Here is a 21,437-nt window from a genome sequence, read left to right on the forward strand (position 1 = left end):
TTAAAGTCAATTTTAGATGCAAAACATGTTGACTACAGATAGTCTCATTTAATACAAAAATCAGCTCATGCATTTCTATTGGGTTCTAGTTTCCAAACACAGGTCAAGACAAATCACTATGTCAGTCCATGAGAACTGTTTCTTTCATTACAACACAGAGAAGGTGTGGAAGTTCAGTCTGAATAAACATGTGCAAGAAAACAATTCATACAAATGTACAGGTCTAACCTAGCTCCAAAGTAACTATATATCAAGTTTAGCAGAGACACTTCAGGGCGAGTGTGTCGCTGTTACTAAAGAGAATTAAAATATTTTCCCAAAGAATGTCTGAAATTATTAAACTTCAGACTCTTTCATCCGAGCATCACACACAGAGCTCTGACTGCATCCCACAGCCGCCTCCCAGCAGTGTTTCCCCAGCCCAGGACACCTTCTCCAGCCCAACTGCACGAGGGGCTCATCAAGAGCCGGGAGACTCAGGAGCACGGGGCTGGTTTTTAGGTGTTACCTTACCAACCGTTCTGGTGTACGGCTGGGAGTGCATTTTGAGAGGCACTTGGCTGCCTGCACGCACTCTACACACTTCTTCAAATTATTTTTTTTAACACAGTTGAGGCTGGCATAAGGACATGCCCCGCAAGCTGTGTGAAGTCCTGTATTGTTTGATAGCAATCTTTTTGCAAAGGGAAATAGAAACAAACTAATAAAAAGCAAACTTTCATAGCATGATATTGAAAGCTAATTAAATTTTTAATATTTGCATTTTTATGATGCTTGTTCCTATACAAAGGCCCTTGCTGGCAGCCAAGATCGTCTCTACCACCACGCTGAAGAGGGGAAAGTGCTGATAAACCCAGCTTACAAAAAAAAAAACCAACCCAAAACAAACCAAAACGAGGGTCCATTTATCATCAGTTTTTGTGTAAAGGAAGTTAAGAGCTTTTATCTAGGTAGTAACCTCAAACACACACATCCCTGGGGCAAATTTCCTTTTGGAACAACCACATCTCATCTGTTCACAGTGCCAATGACACCCTACGAAAGGCGAAGAGAGGGTGCTCTGGTCTCTCTTGTAGAGCTTGGAGGCGATGCAGGGGAACAGGCAGCTGGCACAGGACCAGAACTGAGGGAGGCTGAATCCCACAGCTCGCCTGGAGGAACTATTTCAAGCATGTTAAATTTTAACCACACATGGCAGCATCTCTGCGCTCCAGGGAGAGGTCATCGCAGAGAATCACAAGCTCCATCCCAAGTCAGGCCAAAATAAGAATATTTCAAAACATCCCAGCTCCCTGCAAGCTGAGAGTCTGGAACAGAGCTCTTCCTCTGCCTCAGGGCAAAAAAATACACAGCTCCTTTCATCGCTGACCTTTAAATTGTCAGGAAACTAATGCAAGCAATCTCCCCCGAGAAGCCATGGGGAAGGTGAAAGAACATGGCACATGAATAAATGTAAACTCAGGGCAGGGGGGTGGTGGTGTGCGGGGAATCCACATTATATGGTGCTGTGCCTGATCAAGGCTATAATTAGGAGAGGAAGCACAGAGTAGATGAGATTCCAGCTGTCATACCCCACTGATATTGCTCTGCTGCACTCAGAGTTCCTAACCTGGAGCTTGGCAGCCACCCTAAAAGAGGTGTTACGGGACTGTCTAAGAATCACGGGGATGTGACGTCTGAGAGAGCAGTGGTCAGTACTGGCACACCCCACAGAAAGCCATCTGAGATGCCCAAAGCCTTCCGTACCCCAGGTCTGTGACCCGGCAGCAGGACACCCAGAAGACAGTCTCCTGTCTGAAGAAATCATTTTCTGTGGCTGCACTCTAAGCATCACTCCCTCACCTTCATCCCGACCTTGAAGCTGGCCCCTGTGCAGCAACCTTCAATGCAGTATTTTATCCACTCATCATCTTCTTTCCCCTCTGACACTGGCAGCCCAGCTCACACAGTAACGACTTGTCATAGAGGAGCTGTCAGCTCTGAAGCCCCCCTGCCAGCACTGACCTCCAGGAGAAAGCAGAGAAGCTGCAGCCTTATCAGCCCCCGTTCATTGTGGCATCAGCGCTGATGTGCTGCACGTTGCTCTGAAGCCACACCAGCACTAGAAGTGAGTGTCTGAGGGGCAGTGGGGAAGGGGGCTCCTTTCATCTATCATTGTCTTTTCTTTGCACATCAGCCCCAAGATAATGTTAAGGTGAGAAATTAGCAAAATCCTAAGTTAAAGAGAGCTCTCTCAGAGGAGCATGAGCTACCACAAGCGCCCAAGTCAGTGCTAAGCTGCGTAAGGAAGGCAAAGCAGGAGTACTACATGCTATACCTCCATGTGGTTTTCCCAGTCACCTTATTGCACAGTTGGCTCCACATCTGCGTGGTGGTTTTACACTTTCCTTGAGTGGTCAAGTGTCAAGAGAAGGAACTGGTCACTGTCTTAGTGCCAACACTGAGCTCTGGTGTTAGAGGGATGGGACTAGGGACTGCTCAATCCCCATCCCAGCCCCACATGCTGACAACCTGCTGCCTCTAAACGTCTCCCCCATGAGCCACTTGAACCAGTTCCATTAATACACTGGCTTGGGGACCATGACCAGGGGTTACGTGCTTTAGGCATGTAACATGCCTTAAGCACCTCCCCAAATTGCCTGTATCCCACTGACCTCAATTTCACCCACACTGAGTTGTTATAGCACCGTAATCACAAACAGGACCACAAAGGTTGGACTCCTCCTGGTCTGCCCATCCTCAAACAGGGACCCCTCAGCAGTCCCACTTCTCCATCCTGACTTTGCTCCCTACTAGCTTCCCAACAGGCACAGTAACACTGGGATTGTTTCCTCGACAGGCGAGCGGAGGTGCCTGCAGGAATCGGGGCTGGAGATGCTCCCGCTTGTGCACGAGCAGCTGCTGGTCAGCACAGCTGCTGCCTCTCTCCTTAGGGGTGGGGAGAAGACAGATTAATCAATGAAACCAAATCCGATTCATCAGAAACTGCAGCCATCTGTTAAATTATTAATAGACGCAGAACTCATGCAAAGCACTGGCATTAATACTCCAGGAACATCTTTTTCTGGAGGAAAAGTGTAAGTTAGCAGCAACTGCAGTGTTGAAGTGGGGGGGAGAGTGAGGTGTTGATGGTTGAAATCAAATTAATGGATTTCTCTCCACCTTCCTCCAGCACAGCATCTCGCCCTCAGAAGACTAAACACTTTTCTTTTTTTTTTTAAATATAATCCTCACCCCAAGCCTTCTTTAGATTCCTACAACATTCACCTACCTGCCTGCTCATTTCTAAGGACTCTTCCTACTGAAGGGAGTGCAGGTCAAACTGGGAAATTGTCTCAATAACCTCCCAGCCCTGACTTTGACAAGGAACATGTTACAGCCTTGTCAGCTGTGCAGAGTGAAAACCAGGAGTGGTTTTCACATAGGAGACCAGTAAAACTCTTACAGAAATCCAATGGCACTTAAACCAGCTCATTTTCACTTCTTGTACCACGAGAATGAACAGGTGGGGGTCAGGAAGAGGAAACAACTTTCCAGGTTATTTTAAACCATCTCTATTAGTTTTGAGACACGCACTTAAACCGCATGCATATTTTGCTCCTCCTTTTTTATAATCAAGTTATTTCTGTGCTGTGCTTGATTCTCTTGTGAGAACAGGAAACTAAAATAAACACTCCATATTTACTCACATCAAATAGTGTTTCCAAGAGGAATTGAAATATAACTGACAAGTGGCCTATTTTTTCTTAACCTCCGGCTTCTTGTCCTTGAAACATCATGCCCGGAGGAACCAGCCTCCCTCGCCTGCACCACTATTTGCTCTCTATGAAGCAGACACAGCGGATGCACCAGAGATGAGGCGGCACAAGGAGCCAGTTTACTTTCATACCATTTTTCTCATGCCTGACCAACTAGATACAGTGCAGCCAAAGCAGATGTAACACATCTCTCTCCTAATGGGTGCAAAGGGGAAGACAAGGAGCCCTGTCCTTGCTGCCTGTAAAGCGGGTGCCCTGCTCCCCCTGCACAGCCCCGGGAATGGGCTAGTGCTGTGGAATTCACCTCCCTGACCCAAGAATGAAACTAGTCAAGGGTAGATAGCTATCAAATAGGCCACCTACAGATGTCAGACAAACCACACCAAACAGATGGAGGGTAGTAAAGCAGTAGTAGTTCCAGAGATGAGAATAAACACCAGCCATGATGATAAAGGCAAGTGGTAGCAAACAGGCACAGCAGCTCAAGATCTCAACCCACTGTGTACAGAAAGCAAAGCTGGAGCCTGAAATAAGATCCAGGCTCCAGCAAAATGGACTATTTCCAAGTATTTGAAAAGCTTCAAACAGCTGTGGGGAGGAAGAAAACTCTCACAGCCCATGACAAGGCAAGAGTGAGGCAGACACGAAAACAAGGTCTCCTCTAAAACAGAAAAGGCACTGAGACTTTGACAGAGCCCGGGGGGCACGGGTGGTGCTGGGCTGGGCACACTCAGCAGGCTCCTGCTGCTAAACAATGTTTGAGGAAAATTCTCCTTCAAGATATTTGACAAGACTTGCCCACCCAGAAGACTCCCAAGAAACCAACACAGCTGTAAATCATGTTTTGTGGGATCAGGAAAACACAACACACATCCCAGCAGACAACAGCGACGGCTTCACATCCTCCAGTGAAGTGCCAGCAAGCCCAACCTCCCCACAGCACCACCTGGCAAATCTGAAGACGCTGATGTCCAGACAGAAGGCTGAGTATGAATCTAAAATTGCAAGGTAAAGGATTTTAAAAACTATGAGGCTTCGGGGGAGGTAACTCGTCCTACCGTATGCAACTACTGCAGGGTCCTTATCTGTGAGTAGGGAGTAGGGATGCTGCTGCAGCCATTGCCTCCACATCACACTGCCAATGTCACCAGGACCCAGCATTACAGGATTAGGTTAGCAATTATTTGGAGTTATTTAAATTCATTTTCATGTGAGATGCTTGAGAAACTCCAGAGCATCTGTCAGATTATTTTTTTTTTTTTTTTTTCCAGGGCTGTGCAGAGCTCTTGAAAAGCCTCTGGTCTATTGTGTATTTTTCCCTTTTGCCTTAATCCAATACTGAGCATTTCTCTAGGGAAAAGTGTGCAGGCTTCTCGGCAGCATTAGCAGTGAGTCATTATCCTTTACAAATTGCAAGTCATGAATTTTAACAACTCGGAGGAAAGTGTTCATAAGTATTTTCCCAAATTCTAAGATTAGAAATTGAATAGATTTAGCCAGAGCTTCTTATGCAGGAAAAAAAAAAAAAAAAGAGAAACAGTTCCAGGCTCTACTTTTTAAATAGTACTACTTTTCTATTGTGGAGTTAAAAGGAATGAACATTCTAAACATAGCTAATGAATATTGTAATTTACAGGTATGTTGTGCAAATTGACTATCTGGTTAAATCATAAAATACCTCAAAATGCATTATTGTAACAGATGGCAAGTGGGTAACGGTGAATTACTGTGCCTTGAACACTGTGTAAGAAAAAAAAACCACCCTATTGGATCTTTAGTTTCTTGAAAAAGTATTAATCAATTTAATCAATTTCTTCTTCGTAAAAGGAGCTATTTCGAGGGTTTTATCTTCCTTTTTTAAAAATCTCTTTGCCATATTCTGTTAGTTTTCCCTTGCAGTACAAGGGAACTGCAATATAAGCAGTTTCCTAAAATATGTTGCATTGCCATTTGTTGTGAGACTACTGTAATATTCCACTACAAAAAAACACCAACCCTCCAACCCCAAAACTGACTCCTTTGGTCATATAGTTATTTACTGTAGATTAGGATAACTAAAAATTGCAGCTTTTATTTTAATATATCGTACATTGGAAAAGTATTGGGGATGCCAATATTTGTAGTTACAGGAACATATTAAAAACGCCAGCTTTAAAAAAGCCTTTAGCTTTATTAAGAAAGGGAGGAAAAAAATCCTGTAATTGACAATGTTTGTCTTTCCACCAGCCTGGAGCAGCGGAACAGAGAGCTGCAGGCAGAGGTTAAGGGTATGCATTCAAAACTGGGACAGCAGCGTAAGTGGTACAGTCTCGTGGAGATGAAAATGCGAAACGCGGAGAGAGCAAAGGAAGATGCAGAGAGAAGAAATGAAATGCTCCAAAAAGAAATGGAAGAGTTTTTTGAAACCTTCGGGGAAATTAACAGATGGAAATAAACAGGCATGTGTTCAGCGTGAAATCGAGCTAAGCTGTAGGAGAGAGAAAGGCTAGATCCTGATTTCAGCACAAACTCCCCTCTCTAAGGTGAAATAAGAAAACCAACATAAAAACTAGTCTGCCGATTATAAAGTGCAGTTGATACAAACTTGTGGGGATCCCTGAACTCCAGGAGCTCTGCACCACCCCGCTAATGCCAGAGACGCTTTCTCTTACCCCTAGAAAACTCTTTCAGACACTCTGCACTACCAGCTCCCAATGCTCAGTGAGCTGGGGAAGCACCCTGGTGCTTTCTGGCCAGCCTTGTCACTTACGATGCACTAAATGCGTGAGTGGCTTCAATCAAGGGATGTCATGCTTGCTGGAGCCCATTTTAGCAGCCAGCCCAGAAGTCCCACAGGTATTACACGGGCTGTAGAGAGTGCCGAGCCATTTGCTCCTCCAGATTATAATTAGCCTCCCTACAGGACTCCTATAAGAACACATTAATCTCAAGACTATCACTGGTAGGCTCCCTCCCTCCCATCTCTTCAGAGCTACCTCTCTCCACACAAGAACTGTATTAACTATTTTCATACCAGCATTAATGACACAAAATATCAAGAAAATAACCACTGTTCCTTTAACCCACTGCAGAAGAACTTTTAACATTAACATAAGAACATTAACAATGGCATCTGTATACCTAAACCTGTATTGAATTTAAAATTATACTTTATATGACAAAAACACGTGGTTCATTATTTGCTCTTCAGCAAGATTAAACGAAAGAGTGACCATCTGATAACTTGGTGTCTCACTAGAATAGCTCACGATGTGTAAGCAGAAACCACACAGATGCTTCTTCCCCAGAGAGGAGTGAGCAGCTTGTTTTAAGATCAAGTGTGAGTGAATCAAAAACCCAGCGTTATCCCACAAAGTTCACGGGGTGAAGCAGCCCTGCCCCGTTCCACGCTGCAGGCCCTTCATTCATACGTGCTCGCTGGCCAATCACTTCCACGCATTGCCTGGTCTCCACAAGTGAGTACGCTGTTGAACCAAAACTAATTTCTTTGCCACCTTACCTCCACACCAAGCAATCATGAACTATTTTTAAAATTTGAATTCCATGCACTTACATTCTTCTTGATTTTTTTTTTTAATGTCTTCAGAGACCTTCTTACTATGAGAAAACACACTTCTGAAGTCTCACTTTCCTAAAAAAATTATTTGGGCCTTGTTTAATCAGTTCTTTCTCTCTTTACCTTTCTAGAATTGTCCTGTCAATGTCAAGAACTTGCAGGAAATATAAAGAAACTGTATGGCGTAAGGCAAGGAATGTACTTGGGTAATGCTTTGTAAAGCACTTCCCTGCACACACACTGTCCTGCCTTTTTTTTTTTTTTTTTTTGTTCTCTATTTAAGGAATTATTTTCCTCTGTAGCTGAAAAATACCCTTTCGTCAAACACAGGGTAGCTTTGGGATCTACTGAGCATTCCTGCTTTATCCAGATACTCTGTTGCAACGTCCTATAGAGAAGAGCTAAAACTTCTCCACGCAAGAAACGTTGTGGTAAAAATTATTTCAGACTGTCATAGGTGAAGCTTTTACAATGCCAAAGTCTGGCTGAGAGCCCTAGCCATAAATCCAGACAGGCAGCTATGTTAACCCTTCCTTTAATATTAGAAAACCTCCATGAAAAGTAATTAGATCAAAGTGGCAGTTAAGTTTTACTTCACCTTCTCCGGAGTTAGAGCAGGCAGCTTTGCAAAGTGCCTGGAAACCTCACCACTCTTTGCAAAATTACTTACCTCTTCCTCAAAGTAAGTACAACAGAACTACTTTTTCAAGTTAGCTGTACCTCTGTTTTGTTCACTGAGAACAAAGTGAAACACTGTTTGAGCACAAGGGGAAGAGAAAATTCTTCCACAGTCCTTTTATATATGTACATATATACACACACACATACATAGCCAGTACCTTAAAGCTGCAAGGAAGTCTGACACTCTGATTATGACACTGTTTCAGCATATGGATGGGAATACAGATCTGTCAAGTATTACCAGGCAAGCTTCTGCAATTAAAAAAAAAAAAAAATCATTTAAAAACACACTTGGCAGTAAACCCAAGTGCTGTTAATGTGTCCCCAAATGTTCCAGCTGACCAGGAGAAAGGAGCTCCAACCAATCTCTTAAAGCTGTTCTTCATTCATTTTTCAGACCGATATTTACATTTTGGTTAACTGGAAGCTAAAGTGGAAACTGAAACTTCATGTTTTAAAATAACTAAGAGCATACATCATTTTGGTTACATAAAACATTCCATTTCAACATAGGAAGAATTAAGAAAAATAAAATATTGCTACAGTAAATAAGACAGACTGCTCAAATCTTTTAAGTATACATATTTATTTGTAATTTTACAGTGGCTTTTGTACTGTTTTACGATTAGGTTTTTGGAGGGAAAAAAAAAATCTTCAGAATGAGGCTTTAACTAGAACTTCAGAACTAGTTATTGACAGTTTTCCTTATGAAATTCTAGTTTGCTTAAAGAAAATCAATCAAAAAAAAACCCCAAGGGAGCATGACTGCTGTCCATAAAAAAACCCAAAAAACTTTCTAGTCATCCTGAAAACAAAGTCCAGCATCAGACAAAATAGCCACTGCATTGAAAGGAACATGTTCCTATTGCACAAGCATCGAGAATGGGATATGACAATCAAAGCCTAATTTCATAGGCAGAAGAGGCCACATGTATCTATAGAATTAGACTTCAAAGCACATCTTTCTTCTGAAATTATATACCATACTATAACTAATATTAAGGCCATAAAATCAGAACACTGTAACAAGTGATAGGGCTTGATGCTACTTTTTGTGACATTTGGCAAACAGAAGGTGGGAAAGAGGGCCAGAACAAGACATACTAAGTATTCTGAAGGTAGTTAAAACTTGAAGGCATTTCAAAAGAAATTCGCAAAGAACTAATTTTTGGAGGGGGTTTATTCTGAATAATTTGATAAAACTGAATTTCATAATAAATCAGTCTATTATACTCTTTAATAGCATGTGTTCTGGGATACACTACAGAATATATTCTCTGAAATTAACCTTTGAATTTTTATGATAACAGTTAATTATTTCTATTTTTTACTCCCTCTAAAATAGATGAAAATTTGTATAATCTTTATAAATTATCTCAGTGACCAGGTAAGGCTTCACTGTGCTGACTTAACTGCACAAAGTTATCTGTGATTTGCTCTTAATTAGGTATCTTGATTACACTGAACTGCTAAAACCACCTGGGGAACCCAACATGTCATGTAATTTAAAGAAAGGGGTAGTTAGGTATTGCTATCTTTCCTAATTGTGTTCATTTTATTAGTGTATAAAACACCTGAAAGCAATAGCTCCAAAGAAGCAGTAACCACCATGGAAGTTTAAATGTTTTACTTTAGGAAAATCTGGGAATCTGATGAAGCTGAAAATGCACATTAATCATTTTATAAAGTTTGGCTTGCCACCATATAAGAAAATATATGTATCAAAAACAGACAAATACACTGCTAACCATCTGTTACATTTTCTTTTTAAAAAATTAGCACCAATTTAAGCATCTGAATTCATAGAAAAGCTAGTGACACACTTGGTTTTTCAAAAAAGTTTTTCCCCATTAGAAGACAATACAATGGCATATGCTCAGTTAGCTGTTATCAGTAACAAACATGACTACTGTTTCAGGTAGCAAACATAAAATGTTGCTCTCACCCATACCTTCTCCTGTGCTTTTGTTATCCTAAGAAGCTACGGAGCCATGAACTACAGACCCAGCCTGGGAAACAACTACACATGTACTTGCTTAAGCACACCCTAGAAAGTATCAGGGTTTGGGAATATTATTTCAGAGCAGGGACAGTGTCTGCCTGTGGGATTCATAGAGCATCTACTGCAGTGGAGTCCCAAGAATCAGGTGTTCTGGCCTTAGCACGACACATACAACTACCTTATGATGTGTAGCCAGAAGGTAATAAAAAGTTTTTTCTTTTAGGAAAAAGAATCCTAGTGCTCCTAGCTAGCTGACCTTGCTATAGGAACAAACATTGTATCTTTATATAATAGATGGCTAGGTAGTCACATTGCTATTCAAGTCATCCTCCAGGCATCTGAGTACAAGATGTTTCTCAAAGGATCTCTTACTATGTGTTAAATTTCAGCCCATTAAAAAAACTAATATAAAATCTCTGAAAACAGGTTTATATTTAAAGGAACATGCTGATCAAATCTATTAGAATAGCAAAGACTGCAACCAAAATTTAAACGTATTCAACATTTTTTACGTCATTCCTTTTTACACCATATACTGGTTGTATTTAGAAGAATCCTAAAGTGCTTCAAACTCAACAATTAATAAAGTTGATTTCTTTTGTGCAAAACTGCAAGCACCTTTTCAAAAAATAAGCAGCAGTATCACAGAATAAAAACTAATAGTTACATGTATTTTCTCTATTCTGTTTTGAATTCTTGGACCAAAATAATTTGCCATATTTTCAATAACAAATTACAGAAGAGTGCATTTTATTAGTTTAATTTTATACTGGACTTGTTATACATATACTGTTTGAAATAGCGGACCCAGGTAAATTTATATCCACAAAGCAACACTGTGGGATTGAAATCCAACAACTAAAATTTTAGCTACAAAAATAGTCATTTTATAGAACACAAACAGAAACGATGGTTATCTCTCCACTTTCCTCCAACACTAATATGAGAAAAGCTGGTTTACTTAAACATTAGTTTAGCTCCAGACATTTTTAGCATGCAGAGCGGGCAAAAAATAAAACTGATTTGATAAGTCTTGTAATAAGCTTTTAGAACATCACTATCACTCATGTAATAGACAATCTACAATAGATGTAAAATAATGAGCCAGAATACACTTTTTCTGTCATATTTCAACATGTTAAAAAATAATCAAAGACACTCTGGAAAAGCAAAGAAAAATCACCAGATTCATCTATAGGAACTCAAGTCCAAATTCTGCATCTGGGTGCAGGTGTCCCTGGATCAAAACCAGTTTTGAGCAGGAATTACACAGTACACATCCCAGGAAAGAATTTGGTTCCCAGTATATGGTATCACTAAGTTTAGCATCAAGCCCTGATAGAATCCATGTGACATATGTAGAATATACAGACAAAGGCTGTTCAGCATTTACCCCCCACCACACTTAAAGTGTCACAATTCAAATAAAACACTCTGCACAAACTGTATTGCTGCAAGACTGAACCCGTACTCCAAAACAGCATCATGTTCAGTAAAGATTTGTCTGCACTTTAACAACTGAACTTCCAGCACACACTAACCTAGAGAACTGCACTTCTGCCAAAAGGGTCATCCACTCAGCTCTTGGAGACTCCGTATGTCAGCTGTATTTTGAATGTCTAAATCCTACTTCATTCATAAAATTATAATTTTAAGCCAAATACAATCAGATCTAAAGAGGAAATTGATTTAGCATTCATTTAAAGTCCTTCCTTTAGGAAAGGAAAATTAAACATAAGGAATCACTTTTTTAAAAATTCATTTTGAATAAACACATATGCTCTGTTAGGACTTAAAGACAAAGAATACCTCAAGTCCCCTCTGGTTCCTAACAGTTTTTAAAACTTACCAACTAACCAGTTAATTTCTAGTTAAAGTTGAGTTTATTTTTCATTATTTTGACATGGAAATGCAAACCCTTGCTGGAAACATTCCAAAATTTCAAAGGCTGTTTGCAAACACTAGTTTCCAGTCATTAGACTAGTTTACCTTGTATGATCCATGCAGACAAAGCCTTAATTTTGACATTCACTTCTTGTCTTTCAATAAAAAAAAAAAACAACCCAGACTTGTCATATCACAGTATTTCCTCAAAGCACACTTACAGGCTGCTTATCCAGATTTCAAAACGCCAAGCTTCTCTTTCTAAGGTTGTTGTTTTGAGGTTTTTTTGAGGAAAAATTATATGAGTACAGATGAACTGTTTGAAACCTACTCCATTTCTGCAATGCCATGCAGCTACTCAGTGTTCATATATTTAACACAATGTTTCTGGTAGATAATCTGATTGATAGGTATAGATCCCTCTTTTTTTTTTTTTTTTTTTTTTTAGATTACATCTTGTATCTATGTTGACCACCATTTATTTCTAGTCATATTTCATAAATTGTTTATGTATACTGCAGTAGTGTTAACACTATACAAAGTCTCTCAAAGAAAAGTAACATTCATGTTTACAAAACTGAGCAGGTTTCTTAATATATATATGCATATGTATACACACACATATTCTTAATCTTTAAATACATATAAATATTTATAAATGCCAAAGTGCAAAAAAATGGTCAATTGCATCACTTTACATACATGATTTTAGTATTAGGCATAACAGTGATTATATTGCACACCAAACTCTCTAAACTTTTAAACCCCTGTCAAGTTACATGTGCATTTTGTTTTCCATCAACGATGAGGTTCTTGTGGCATTGACGACCATTTCACAAACGTGGCACTGAACTTAATCTGCAGTCAGGAATACGACTATATGTATATAATCTGCATGCAGTGCATTTATAGTCTATATGTGCACACTGAAATAGCATGGGAACTTTAGCATGCATCTATTCTGCATGCGTTTTTCTGAACAATCTACATATGTGCCATATTCAGATCAATGTTTATTCAGTTTATTAGCAATTTGGTTTTGAATTATACTGGAATCAAAATCCACAATATTCACTGACATTTCATGCATGCTCTGAAAGCAGCGACATTTCTGTAAAATTCTGAAGCTTCAATGTATGCCACAGCAAGACGACATTAAAAAAATAAAGTATGAGACAGCTTTTCCTGTAACAAGATTTACAAATAAACTCAGTTCACCTCAGGGTTTTGGTTTTGTGTTTTTTTCTGTTCCAAGAGTACATATTCAAGCTAATAGTGTGTACTAGGAGAAGGTCAGATACCAGTTCACATCATGGAGATAGGGCAGGTCTGTTAAAAAACATTAAACAATAATTTGAATCGTAGAGTAATTGAGGTTGAAAAAGACCTGGAGGTCATCTGGTCCAACCCCCTGGTGTTCTGAGCAACCCAAGTCCAATAGGAACAACTCAACTAGCCAAACTTTTCAAATATCCAAAACATATGAAAAAAAAAATGTAACACCACAAATTATTTTTTTGTTAAATATTTTAAAGCAGAAACTATTAAAATGAACATGGCACAGTGCAACTTCAGTTGAAAAAGATTTTTAAAAAATCTTGAAAAATGAAATCCTGTAGGTTACTTCCATAGTGAATCACTAATGTTCATTTTGAATACGTGTCTCTAGAAATTTGAACTTACACAGATAACAAGGATTTAAAAAAAGCAAAAGAACAGCAACCTGTACTGTTCTGCTACACGGTAAATAGATATTTTTAAATGTTTTTTCCAGTGACAAAAATGTACTAAAAATATTTCACATATACTGTCAGTATCCAAAGATAAATTAAGGTAGGCATCAGTTTAAAACCAAACAAGAAAAAACCCAAGTCCTAATATCCTGTAATTCAATTAAACAGAATTTTAAAAATCTGTAATTCCAGATGGCAATTCTGAACTTAACATCATATTGAGTACTTTGCTAATTTTTGAATTTTTTTTAACCTTCTGGGACAGTAAAACCTTAGTATTTTTGCTACAGTAAATTAAGCTATTAAAAAAGGGGTACAATTTTAACATAAAAGCAATGTTTGCATCAAAGGAAATTTCAAATCATAACATCAGAAACAATGAACAATTTTTTTTTATAAAAATAATATTTCAATAATGAAGTGGCTGGCTGGGCCAGTATATTTTAGAAGTTCTATTTCTCTATTCAAGTCAAAAGTATCTTGATCAACAGCTAAATATAGTGCCTTTAAGAAAAGTGGTGTTTTACCTCATCTTGTACATCTCTATTACTCTTACAGCTATATAGTTTAATCTCACACACATGCACACACAAGATCCTTTAGCAAAATTTCACACCTGTGCACTCCAAAGTCAATGTGCACAAATTCACAAGTGTGTAGTATAAAGTAATTTAAGCCCTACTCTACTGCAAGCACATTTTCTACTGTGCAATGTAACAGGCAATGTTTGTATTATCCTTATCCGATTCTGAAAACTGTATTGATAAGCCGGTATTGAAACAGTAAATAATCTCCTCTTCTGACACTGTATTTAGAAAATAGGTATTCAATATGTTTTACTCCCCCAGTACAAACAGAGAGGTTTTCCTAAAGCGGGAATAGAGCTAAGCATTGTTAACGAAATAATTTATGACTCAAAACTACTGTATTTTTATTTCTCTAATTACTTGCTAGATAGAGTAAACCCATTAAAAAAATGGAAAACATTTATACAGCTCTGAGGCTGCAAGTCTCTCCAATTCATCTGTCCTTTTATCAGAGTTTGCAGTGAATGAAGACCATCACCGATATAATTTCCCTTTGTTTGTTTTTGTTAAAGGACCAGTATCACAAACTAGAAAATACAGAACATCTTAAAACTCTCTCCTCTTCTCAACAGGCACTGCTTCACAGATAATTAAATCTTAAGGAAGGATGAGTGACTTAAGTCACTGTAACTTCCATCCACATTTAAAAAACTGAAGTAGTTAGACACATACTTGTAGCTGAAATACAAAGTAATGGCTGTATTCTTTAAATTTCACGTTTATCTTTTCTACAAAAGGATAGACGGAATTGTTGGAAATTGAATATAGAAAGGGCTCAATAAAAAAAAGTGCTATGTGGAAGAATAACTGCCCTTTAAACTTAGTACTGAGAGCGTTCAATGTGTGAGTTCACACCTATATACAACACTCCAGTTGTTAAATAAAGCAAACTGCCAGTCACATGTTAAAACAACTTCATAGAGACTATACATTCAAAAAACCTACTAATGAGCAATACTGTACTAAAATGTAAACAACCACTGTGTCACAGAAGCCTGCCAGTTGGGACTGAAGGTTCATGAACCCACTGAAGAGAAGTTATTTTATTGTGTAATAAAGTCTACTATAACTGCTCACCTGAAATAGGCTGAAACAAAGAAATGCCTATAATAGTGTCTAAATTTAAATTTTCTTGTTCTTTAGACATTGATTTGCTTTCATTCTACAACATTAAGCAGGCAATTTCATAACAACTGAGTAAAAAAATAAAAAACAGGCATTACTTTAGCAGAACATGCAGAACATGGAGTTTTTCTACTTGGTTCCATTAACTTACAAGCAATTCAGACCCAATGGAAGCAAGAGTTCTTTTCCAAAGTCAAGTCTGCAATCCTGGCTGATCATCGACATCCTTCAAGGGGTCCTGTCAAGGCATCGAGGCTGCTGTCTGTATCTGAGGCCAATGTTTGCTCTGTTGACATGGATGAAATGTCATTGATAGATGATGACTGGGAAGGACTGGTGTTGCTATTCACTGCTGCATCTGTGCTAAGTAAACCAAACATAATAAAATCTGAGGCAAGACAATATTGCAGGTACAAATAACCACAATTCTAGGCTCTGAGCATCACTCTCCCCACAGAAATCCTTAGGAGATAAAGAAATTAATAAACATTAGAGAAGCAAGCAATATGTTCCCTAGCACTCGAATCACAAGGCGAACATTAAGAGATATTTTTCCCCCTCTCGGGGTGGGGGTGGGGTGGGGAAGGTAAAAAAGGCAACATATAATGTGAATAGTGAACCGAGTGTAAAGAAGTCTAATAGATATAGTTAATAAAAGACAGCATAATATTCCAATTACTGAAGCAACAGAACAGCAGCAAACAAAGATTCAATCATGGCCATAAATACTTTGCATTATTAACTATTTTAAAGGAGCCCTAATGATTTTTAATCCTGCATGAAAGGGACTTACCCATACAGAGCCACAGAATAACCATTCTGCATAAAAGAAATCTATGCAACAGGTGACATAACATGGTACTGATTATTACATTTGATGAGAGCGCCCTTTGGGGAGAAGGCAGCTCAGGGCGTTGGACACACAAGACTTCTCAAGTTTTCCTACAACTTAAATCATACCAATGAAAAACTACTGCACGTGGATCTCCAAAGGCTGATCAGAATCAAGGGTCTTGAACAACAAAACTTTTGCCTACCTGGATTATTAAGCAGGACTTCTTCATTCACTAGTGCAACAGATCAGCACCATGTATCACAGTTACAGGAGAACTACAGAAACAATGACTAACCTGAGGGCTGATCTTTTACCACACCATTCTTGCTCCTTTCTTCCCAATCCATTACTTCTTTGTATATTAATTCTTATAAAAGAAGGATGGGAGATATGAGAGAAGTGACAGAAAAAAAATTGTAAGATCACAGAGGATTTGTAAACAATTCACATACGTATAAAGGTGCAATGAAATGGGTAAGGGTCAGTCTGGAAGTACAACTGTATAGGTATTTATTTCTTCCCCCCCCCCCCTCTTTTTTTAAAAAGTCTACAGCAATGATTAGAGAATTCTACAGATTTTCTTTACACATCACAGAAGGGCACTAAGCATGTACCAGAATCAACATATTTTATAAACAGAATAGCTGCCTATTTAAAAATAACAACCATTCCACTCCAAAGCTTTATGTATACCTATGATGCACTAATATTAACTGTAAAAAAGAAAACAAACAGATTTGGATTTAAAAAAAAAAAGTATGAATAACCCCCGTGGAAATTTGACTTTCATAATTAAACCATACACAAACACCTTTATTCTTAAACAACAATCTCCATGGACACATTGAGGGAAGTCTGAAAATTTTGAAATAGGTTAAACAAAATATTAAAATATTGCATGAAAACCCTCATTTACTAATCAAGGACAACTCAAGATAGAGGCACCTGAACTACAACAACAAAAAAAAAAGTCCGAGCAGTAACTTCAAAGGAGCATCCATTATTCTGGTAGGTCTATATTAAGATTATTACTGCTGCAGAGCACCAGGCACGTTTTAAGTTACACTTTCAGTTAACTCAAAGCACCTTATGTGTGTACTCATGGTCTTAATGTAACTAAAAGTAATAATATTTAAACAGGTTAAGACCTCTCTAATTCTGAGTAGTAACATTTACTAATGGATTAAATTATATTTAACTGATTCATTTTAATTTTCTGCCTTGCATTAATCAAAAAAAAATGTGAAGTGTACCTGTGCAGACATGCCCTAAAGAAAATATATATAAGCCAGAATCAGTATCTGAAATCTATAAAGCTATTTTACAAAACCAACCAGCTTTCAAAGTAGACAAATATGTCTACCACCCTTGGTCCTGTGATGGTAGATGCTTAAGAACTGAACTGCCTTACCACTTCAAGTTTTTGACTAAAACTACAAGGTGTAATTGATTTCAATAAACAAAAAAATAAATGACATTGTGTTAAGTCAACAATTTAATCTATTTGGTCAATAAGCAAGCGATGAGAGAAAACACACCAAAAAACTCTTCTGCTATTTGACATCTATTGACATCTAAACCAAATGAAATAGTAAATACTGTCAAGAGATATGGCTTAAATAATACACATTAAGAGGAACATGTTTCTCTTTCAGAGAATTATCTATCAAGAAACCTACTGAGGTTACAAACACTTAAGACTAACAAAGTACTCAGAGGAAGGGAAGGAAAAAAGATAACTGTGGCATTTTGTTGAACAGACCAGAAAGTTACATGTATACATATGTACATATACACACATACATGTATATTCACTCCAGATAGAACATTTTCCCACTATTGACTTCCTTTCATATTGCCACAAGCAGTACTGTCTAACTGAAACGGCGAGTTCCAGTCAGTTACACAATCCAGCACACGTGTACTGCAAGCCAGGCATTAATCATACAAGTTATTACAATAAAAGTCATTTGTCATGCTCACTTTTTACCTTTCCATTCTTCAATTGCATGTTCTCTTTCTTCCAACTGTGCATCATATATTTGAGGTGGAGGCTGCAAAGAAAAGAAACTCTATAACGTGTCTACTACACCAGGTTAACACAATCAGTCATAACTGAAAAAAGCCTAAAAATGACAGCTTTTTTTAGCATTTTGTTACCTTCATCTTTGGCAATCTATCTCCTATACCTCAAAGGCACATTTCTCAACTCCAGAATTTGCCTTTAAGTCCTGCTTCCCACTGAAAGGCTGTTTAAAAGCATCAACTAAAATTAAACTCACTGTAAGGCTTTATGGGGCCTTAGAGAAAGTCCCCTTTGCAAAAAGCCTGAGATTACCACCACCTAGGAAATTTCTGTAAAGTAAAAGAAACTATCAACAACTATTTTCAAAATTACATCATCTCCACTCCAGCAGCTGTTCTTCGGGTGATTGTGCCCCTAATGTTGATCTGAAGGCTGTGTGTGTGACTTTTGCTAGCCAAAGAATGAATTCAAAGCATGCTCTTAACTAAAACTAAAGGTATTCTTTAAAGCTGTTGAACTGGCACCTTAAAATTTAATTTAAATGCAAAAACTTACAGCTTCTGCTTCAGCTGGATCATACCAGACAGTAATATAAGGATGACGTAAGGCTTCATCTACAGAAATTCTCTTGTCTGGATCTACAACAAGCATTTTTGATAATAAATCTCTAGCTTGGCTGGCTAGAAAGTAAAAATGAAAAGAACATACATGTAAAAACTGTAGTTTAACATCTGACACAGAAAATGAATACTGGGAACATAGGACAGACTGTAACAGATCTCACTGTGAAAACAGGCCCACAAATCCAAGCTTTCCTATACAGCTACTTCTATTTTTATTTTTTTTTTAAATGAGGTCCCACACCTTTAGCGTAAATGTTATTTTGCTATTATCCAAAATAAACCCTGCGGCTGACACCAACCAACCTCAATTTTGAGCAGTTCAGCTGTTAAATGAGTCACAATTTATTTGGCACTCACTACTGAACACAAAACACTAAACATTTTTAATAAGCTTTAAAAAATACATCTTGGTACAGCAATGATCTAATTTGTGTACTATCAAATTAGTTCTTCTTGTAAAGGTGTTACTGCACAATAACTAGCTACCCATTGTTGCAGTGGTACATCACTGACATCACTTTGTCTGACCAAGCATTGTAATAATAAAAAAGGCTATAACAAGTTATTTTATGTAAAAAAAAAAAATATTATTTGATCATCTAAAAAAAAATCATGAGGTTGGGTTTTTTTTTCATTTTGTCACTAATTATCTAAAGTCAAAGTACAGCCAAAATGAGTTATATGCACACATCAACTATAAAAAGACAATTACAAATAACCTCCATTACAAGTATTACTTTCAGAGAACATTTAAGCAACAGACATTATTCAATAGACTAGAATTAACAGAATTAAACGGAATACTGGGGGCAGAGATATAGTTTTGTATTTAATGACTACTACTAAGACTCCAGGACATGTCATAAATGAAACAGAAAGTATGCAGCTTCTAAAGTTGACACCTATTGCAATAACTAAAAATATAAAATGTTTAAGTGTACTACAGACATTTTAAATTAACATCTTTTAAAGAGAAAAAACTCGCCTTACTTTTTAACTTGTCACGATCAGACTCGGATGGAAATATCCAGTCTGGGAAGAGCTCTTCAAATTTAATACCAGGATATTTTGGCCTGTTTTCCACATAATTCCTCACTGTAGGCTGTAGTTTCTTCATGAAATCTGCTGATGGTGTTCCTAATTGTTCAATAACTTTATTCCACTGATCAATATCTGCAGCATATCTTTAGGAAAATCAGCTGAAGAATTTGAAGTCTGCACTATTCAAAAACATCACTTAAAGAAATCTGAAAAGTTAATGAAAACTTGAACAAAGGACACAAATATCAACTTCATTCTAGCATCAACAGTACTATTTTGAGCTGCCATGCAAAAAGCTAGATTGACATAAAATTAAGATTCAGATTTTATAATCTTAAAGACAGGCTAGAAGTGCTGTACAATGCATGATACTTTAATATCTTTTGCAAATTATTATCTATTGGCTAGCATTGAAAGCAGTACTTTTTTGGAGTCCAAAAGAAGTTATTTGGCAATTGTATCCATAGCAAAACAACTATAAGGACAGAAAAGAAATGCTGCTGTTTAATCTAAGTGCAACATAATACCATTAACACTAAGATTACTGGAAGTAGGGAAATATGCATGAAAAAACCCTAAAGCACAAATACATCCCATTCAAAGTAAGGAATTTTGTGCCTGTCTCCTAAAGAAATTAGGCTCTGGGTTGTAGCAGTGGGGTGGGGTGGGGGTAGGTTTTGTTGCTGTTGTCTGTTTTATTTTTTGAATTTTCAAATTCAGAAAAGGTTCAAAGGAGCTCTGAATAGTGAATCCAGATTTCTGTCGGGTTTACTCAAAAAGGCTACTCTGTTCTTAAATTCAGAATTTAAATATTTTACGGGAATTGCATTTACAAGCCACAAGTTGAAGTTGTGCCTCAAGTTTCTTCTGGACTGTCCCTTCTCCCTCTTTCAAGTGAAGGCACTTCCCCTAGACACAGTGACACTTGTTACAGAGATACCAGAGTCCACTCTGAACGAGCCTAGTCAGGATAACAAAGCTCATTTATCACACTGCATTAGTATTCCTGATACTTACATTTCTTCAGTTTAACACTTCACAGATTTTTCTGATAAAAAGAATGTGCAATTCTTGCAGAGTCTAATCACTGACCTTGCAAACATCCATAGCTAAATTCATAATCTACTGCTTCAACCTATGCATTCTCATTGACACATTTTGTAACATAACAAGTTTGCTGCATTTTGAATTAAAATGTATTTAAAAAACTGAGGTGCTTTTATTTCAGTTAATGTGCCAAGAATACAACTAGATATATATGTATAGTAATTGCTTTATGCTAAGATTTTATTTAGACTTCTGATACAAAGATTGAAAATTTTATTTGTTTACTGAATACATTCCAGTGGAAAAACCATATTCAAATCAGAAGTAAGAAGTCAATATTGTTAACTCTCATGCTAAAACAAAACATATAACAAAGAAAATTTTAACATACATCAGGAAATTTTGTTCTTAGCTGGAAAAGTGATTTCTGTGAGATCTCCACCAATCTAGATTCAAGAAGATGCTTTTTCTTTGAGTGACAGCAGCCTGGTTAGTCAGCTAATCAGAGTCCAGTCTATGGTGGTCTCAGAGCACTGGGG

At 37.8% G+C, this 21,437-nt stretch overlaps 2 protein-coding genes across 4 annotated transcripts in view; one reads left to right on the top strand and one right to left on the bottom strand.

The window, feature by feature from the left end:
• Positions 1 to 4,429: 4,429 nt before the first annotated feature.
• LOC113485090 (rho GTPase-activating protein 24-like) lies at positions 4,430 to 6,807 on the top strand. The gene is made up of 2 exons (XM_026857977.1): positions 4,430 to 4,766; positions 5,985 to 6,807. The coding sequence occupies exons 1-2, from the start codon at positions 4,513 to 4,515 to the stop codon at positions 6,190 to 6,192; spliced, it is 462 nt and encodes a 153-aa protein (XP_026713778.1). The 5' UTR covers positions 4,430 to 4,512; the 3' UTR covers positions 6,193 to 6,807.
• Positions 6,808 to 8,570: 1,763 nt separating this feature from the next.
• Positions 8,571 to 21,437, bottom strand: part of MAPK9 (mitogen-activated protein kinase 9) — a 53,916-nt gene continuing 41,049 nt past the window's right edge. For 2 of the 3 annotated variants that reach the window (XM_026857974.1, XM_026857975.1), the window contains exons 9-13: positions 19,801 to 19,983; positions 18,743 to 18,867; positions 18,152 to 18,215; positions 16,457 to 16,528; positions 8,571 to 15,684 (exon numbers count right to left, since the gene is read on the bottom strand). In XM_026857974.1, coding sequence (XP_026713775.1) covers positions 15,542 to 15,684; positions 16,457 to 16,528; positions 18,152 to 18,215; positions 18,743 to 18,867; positions 19,801 to 19,983 — 587 coding nt within the window. In that variant the 3' untranslated portion in view covers positions 8,571 to 15,541. Of the gene's footprint in view, positions 15,690 to 16,456; positions 16,529 to 18,151; positions 18,216 to 18,742; positions 18,868 to 19,800; positions 19,984 to 21,437 lie in introns of all 3 variants that reach the window. The other variant, XM_026857976.1, reaches the window with a different exon arrangement.

This window comes from Athene cunicularia (assembly GCF_003259725.1).
Source record: "Athene cunicularia isolate RWA chromosome 13 unlocalized genomic scaffold, athCun1 chr13_part1, whole genome shotgun sequence".
Classification (NCBI taxonomy): domain Eukaryota; kingdom Metazoa; phylum Chordata; class Aves; order Strigiformes; family Strigidae; genus Athene; species Athene cunicularia.

Bases quoted from the DNA above. Each gene is read 5' to 3' on its own strand.
- LOC113485090 (XM_026857977.1), top strand. From the start codon at position 4,513: ATGTTTGAGGAAAATTCTCCTTCAAGATATTTGACAAGACTTGCCCAC. The intron at 4,767-5,984 runs GTAAAGGATTTT...TCTTTCCACCAG, and splicing joins TATGAATCTAAAATTGCAAG to CCTGGAGCAGCGGAACAGAG.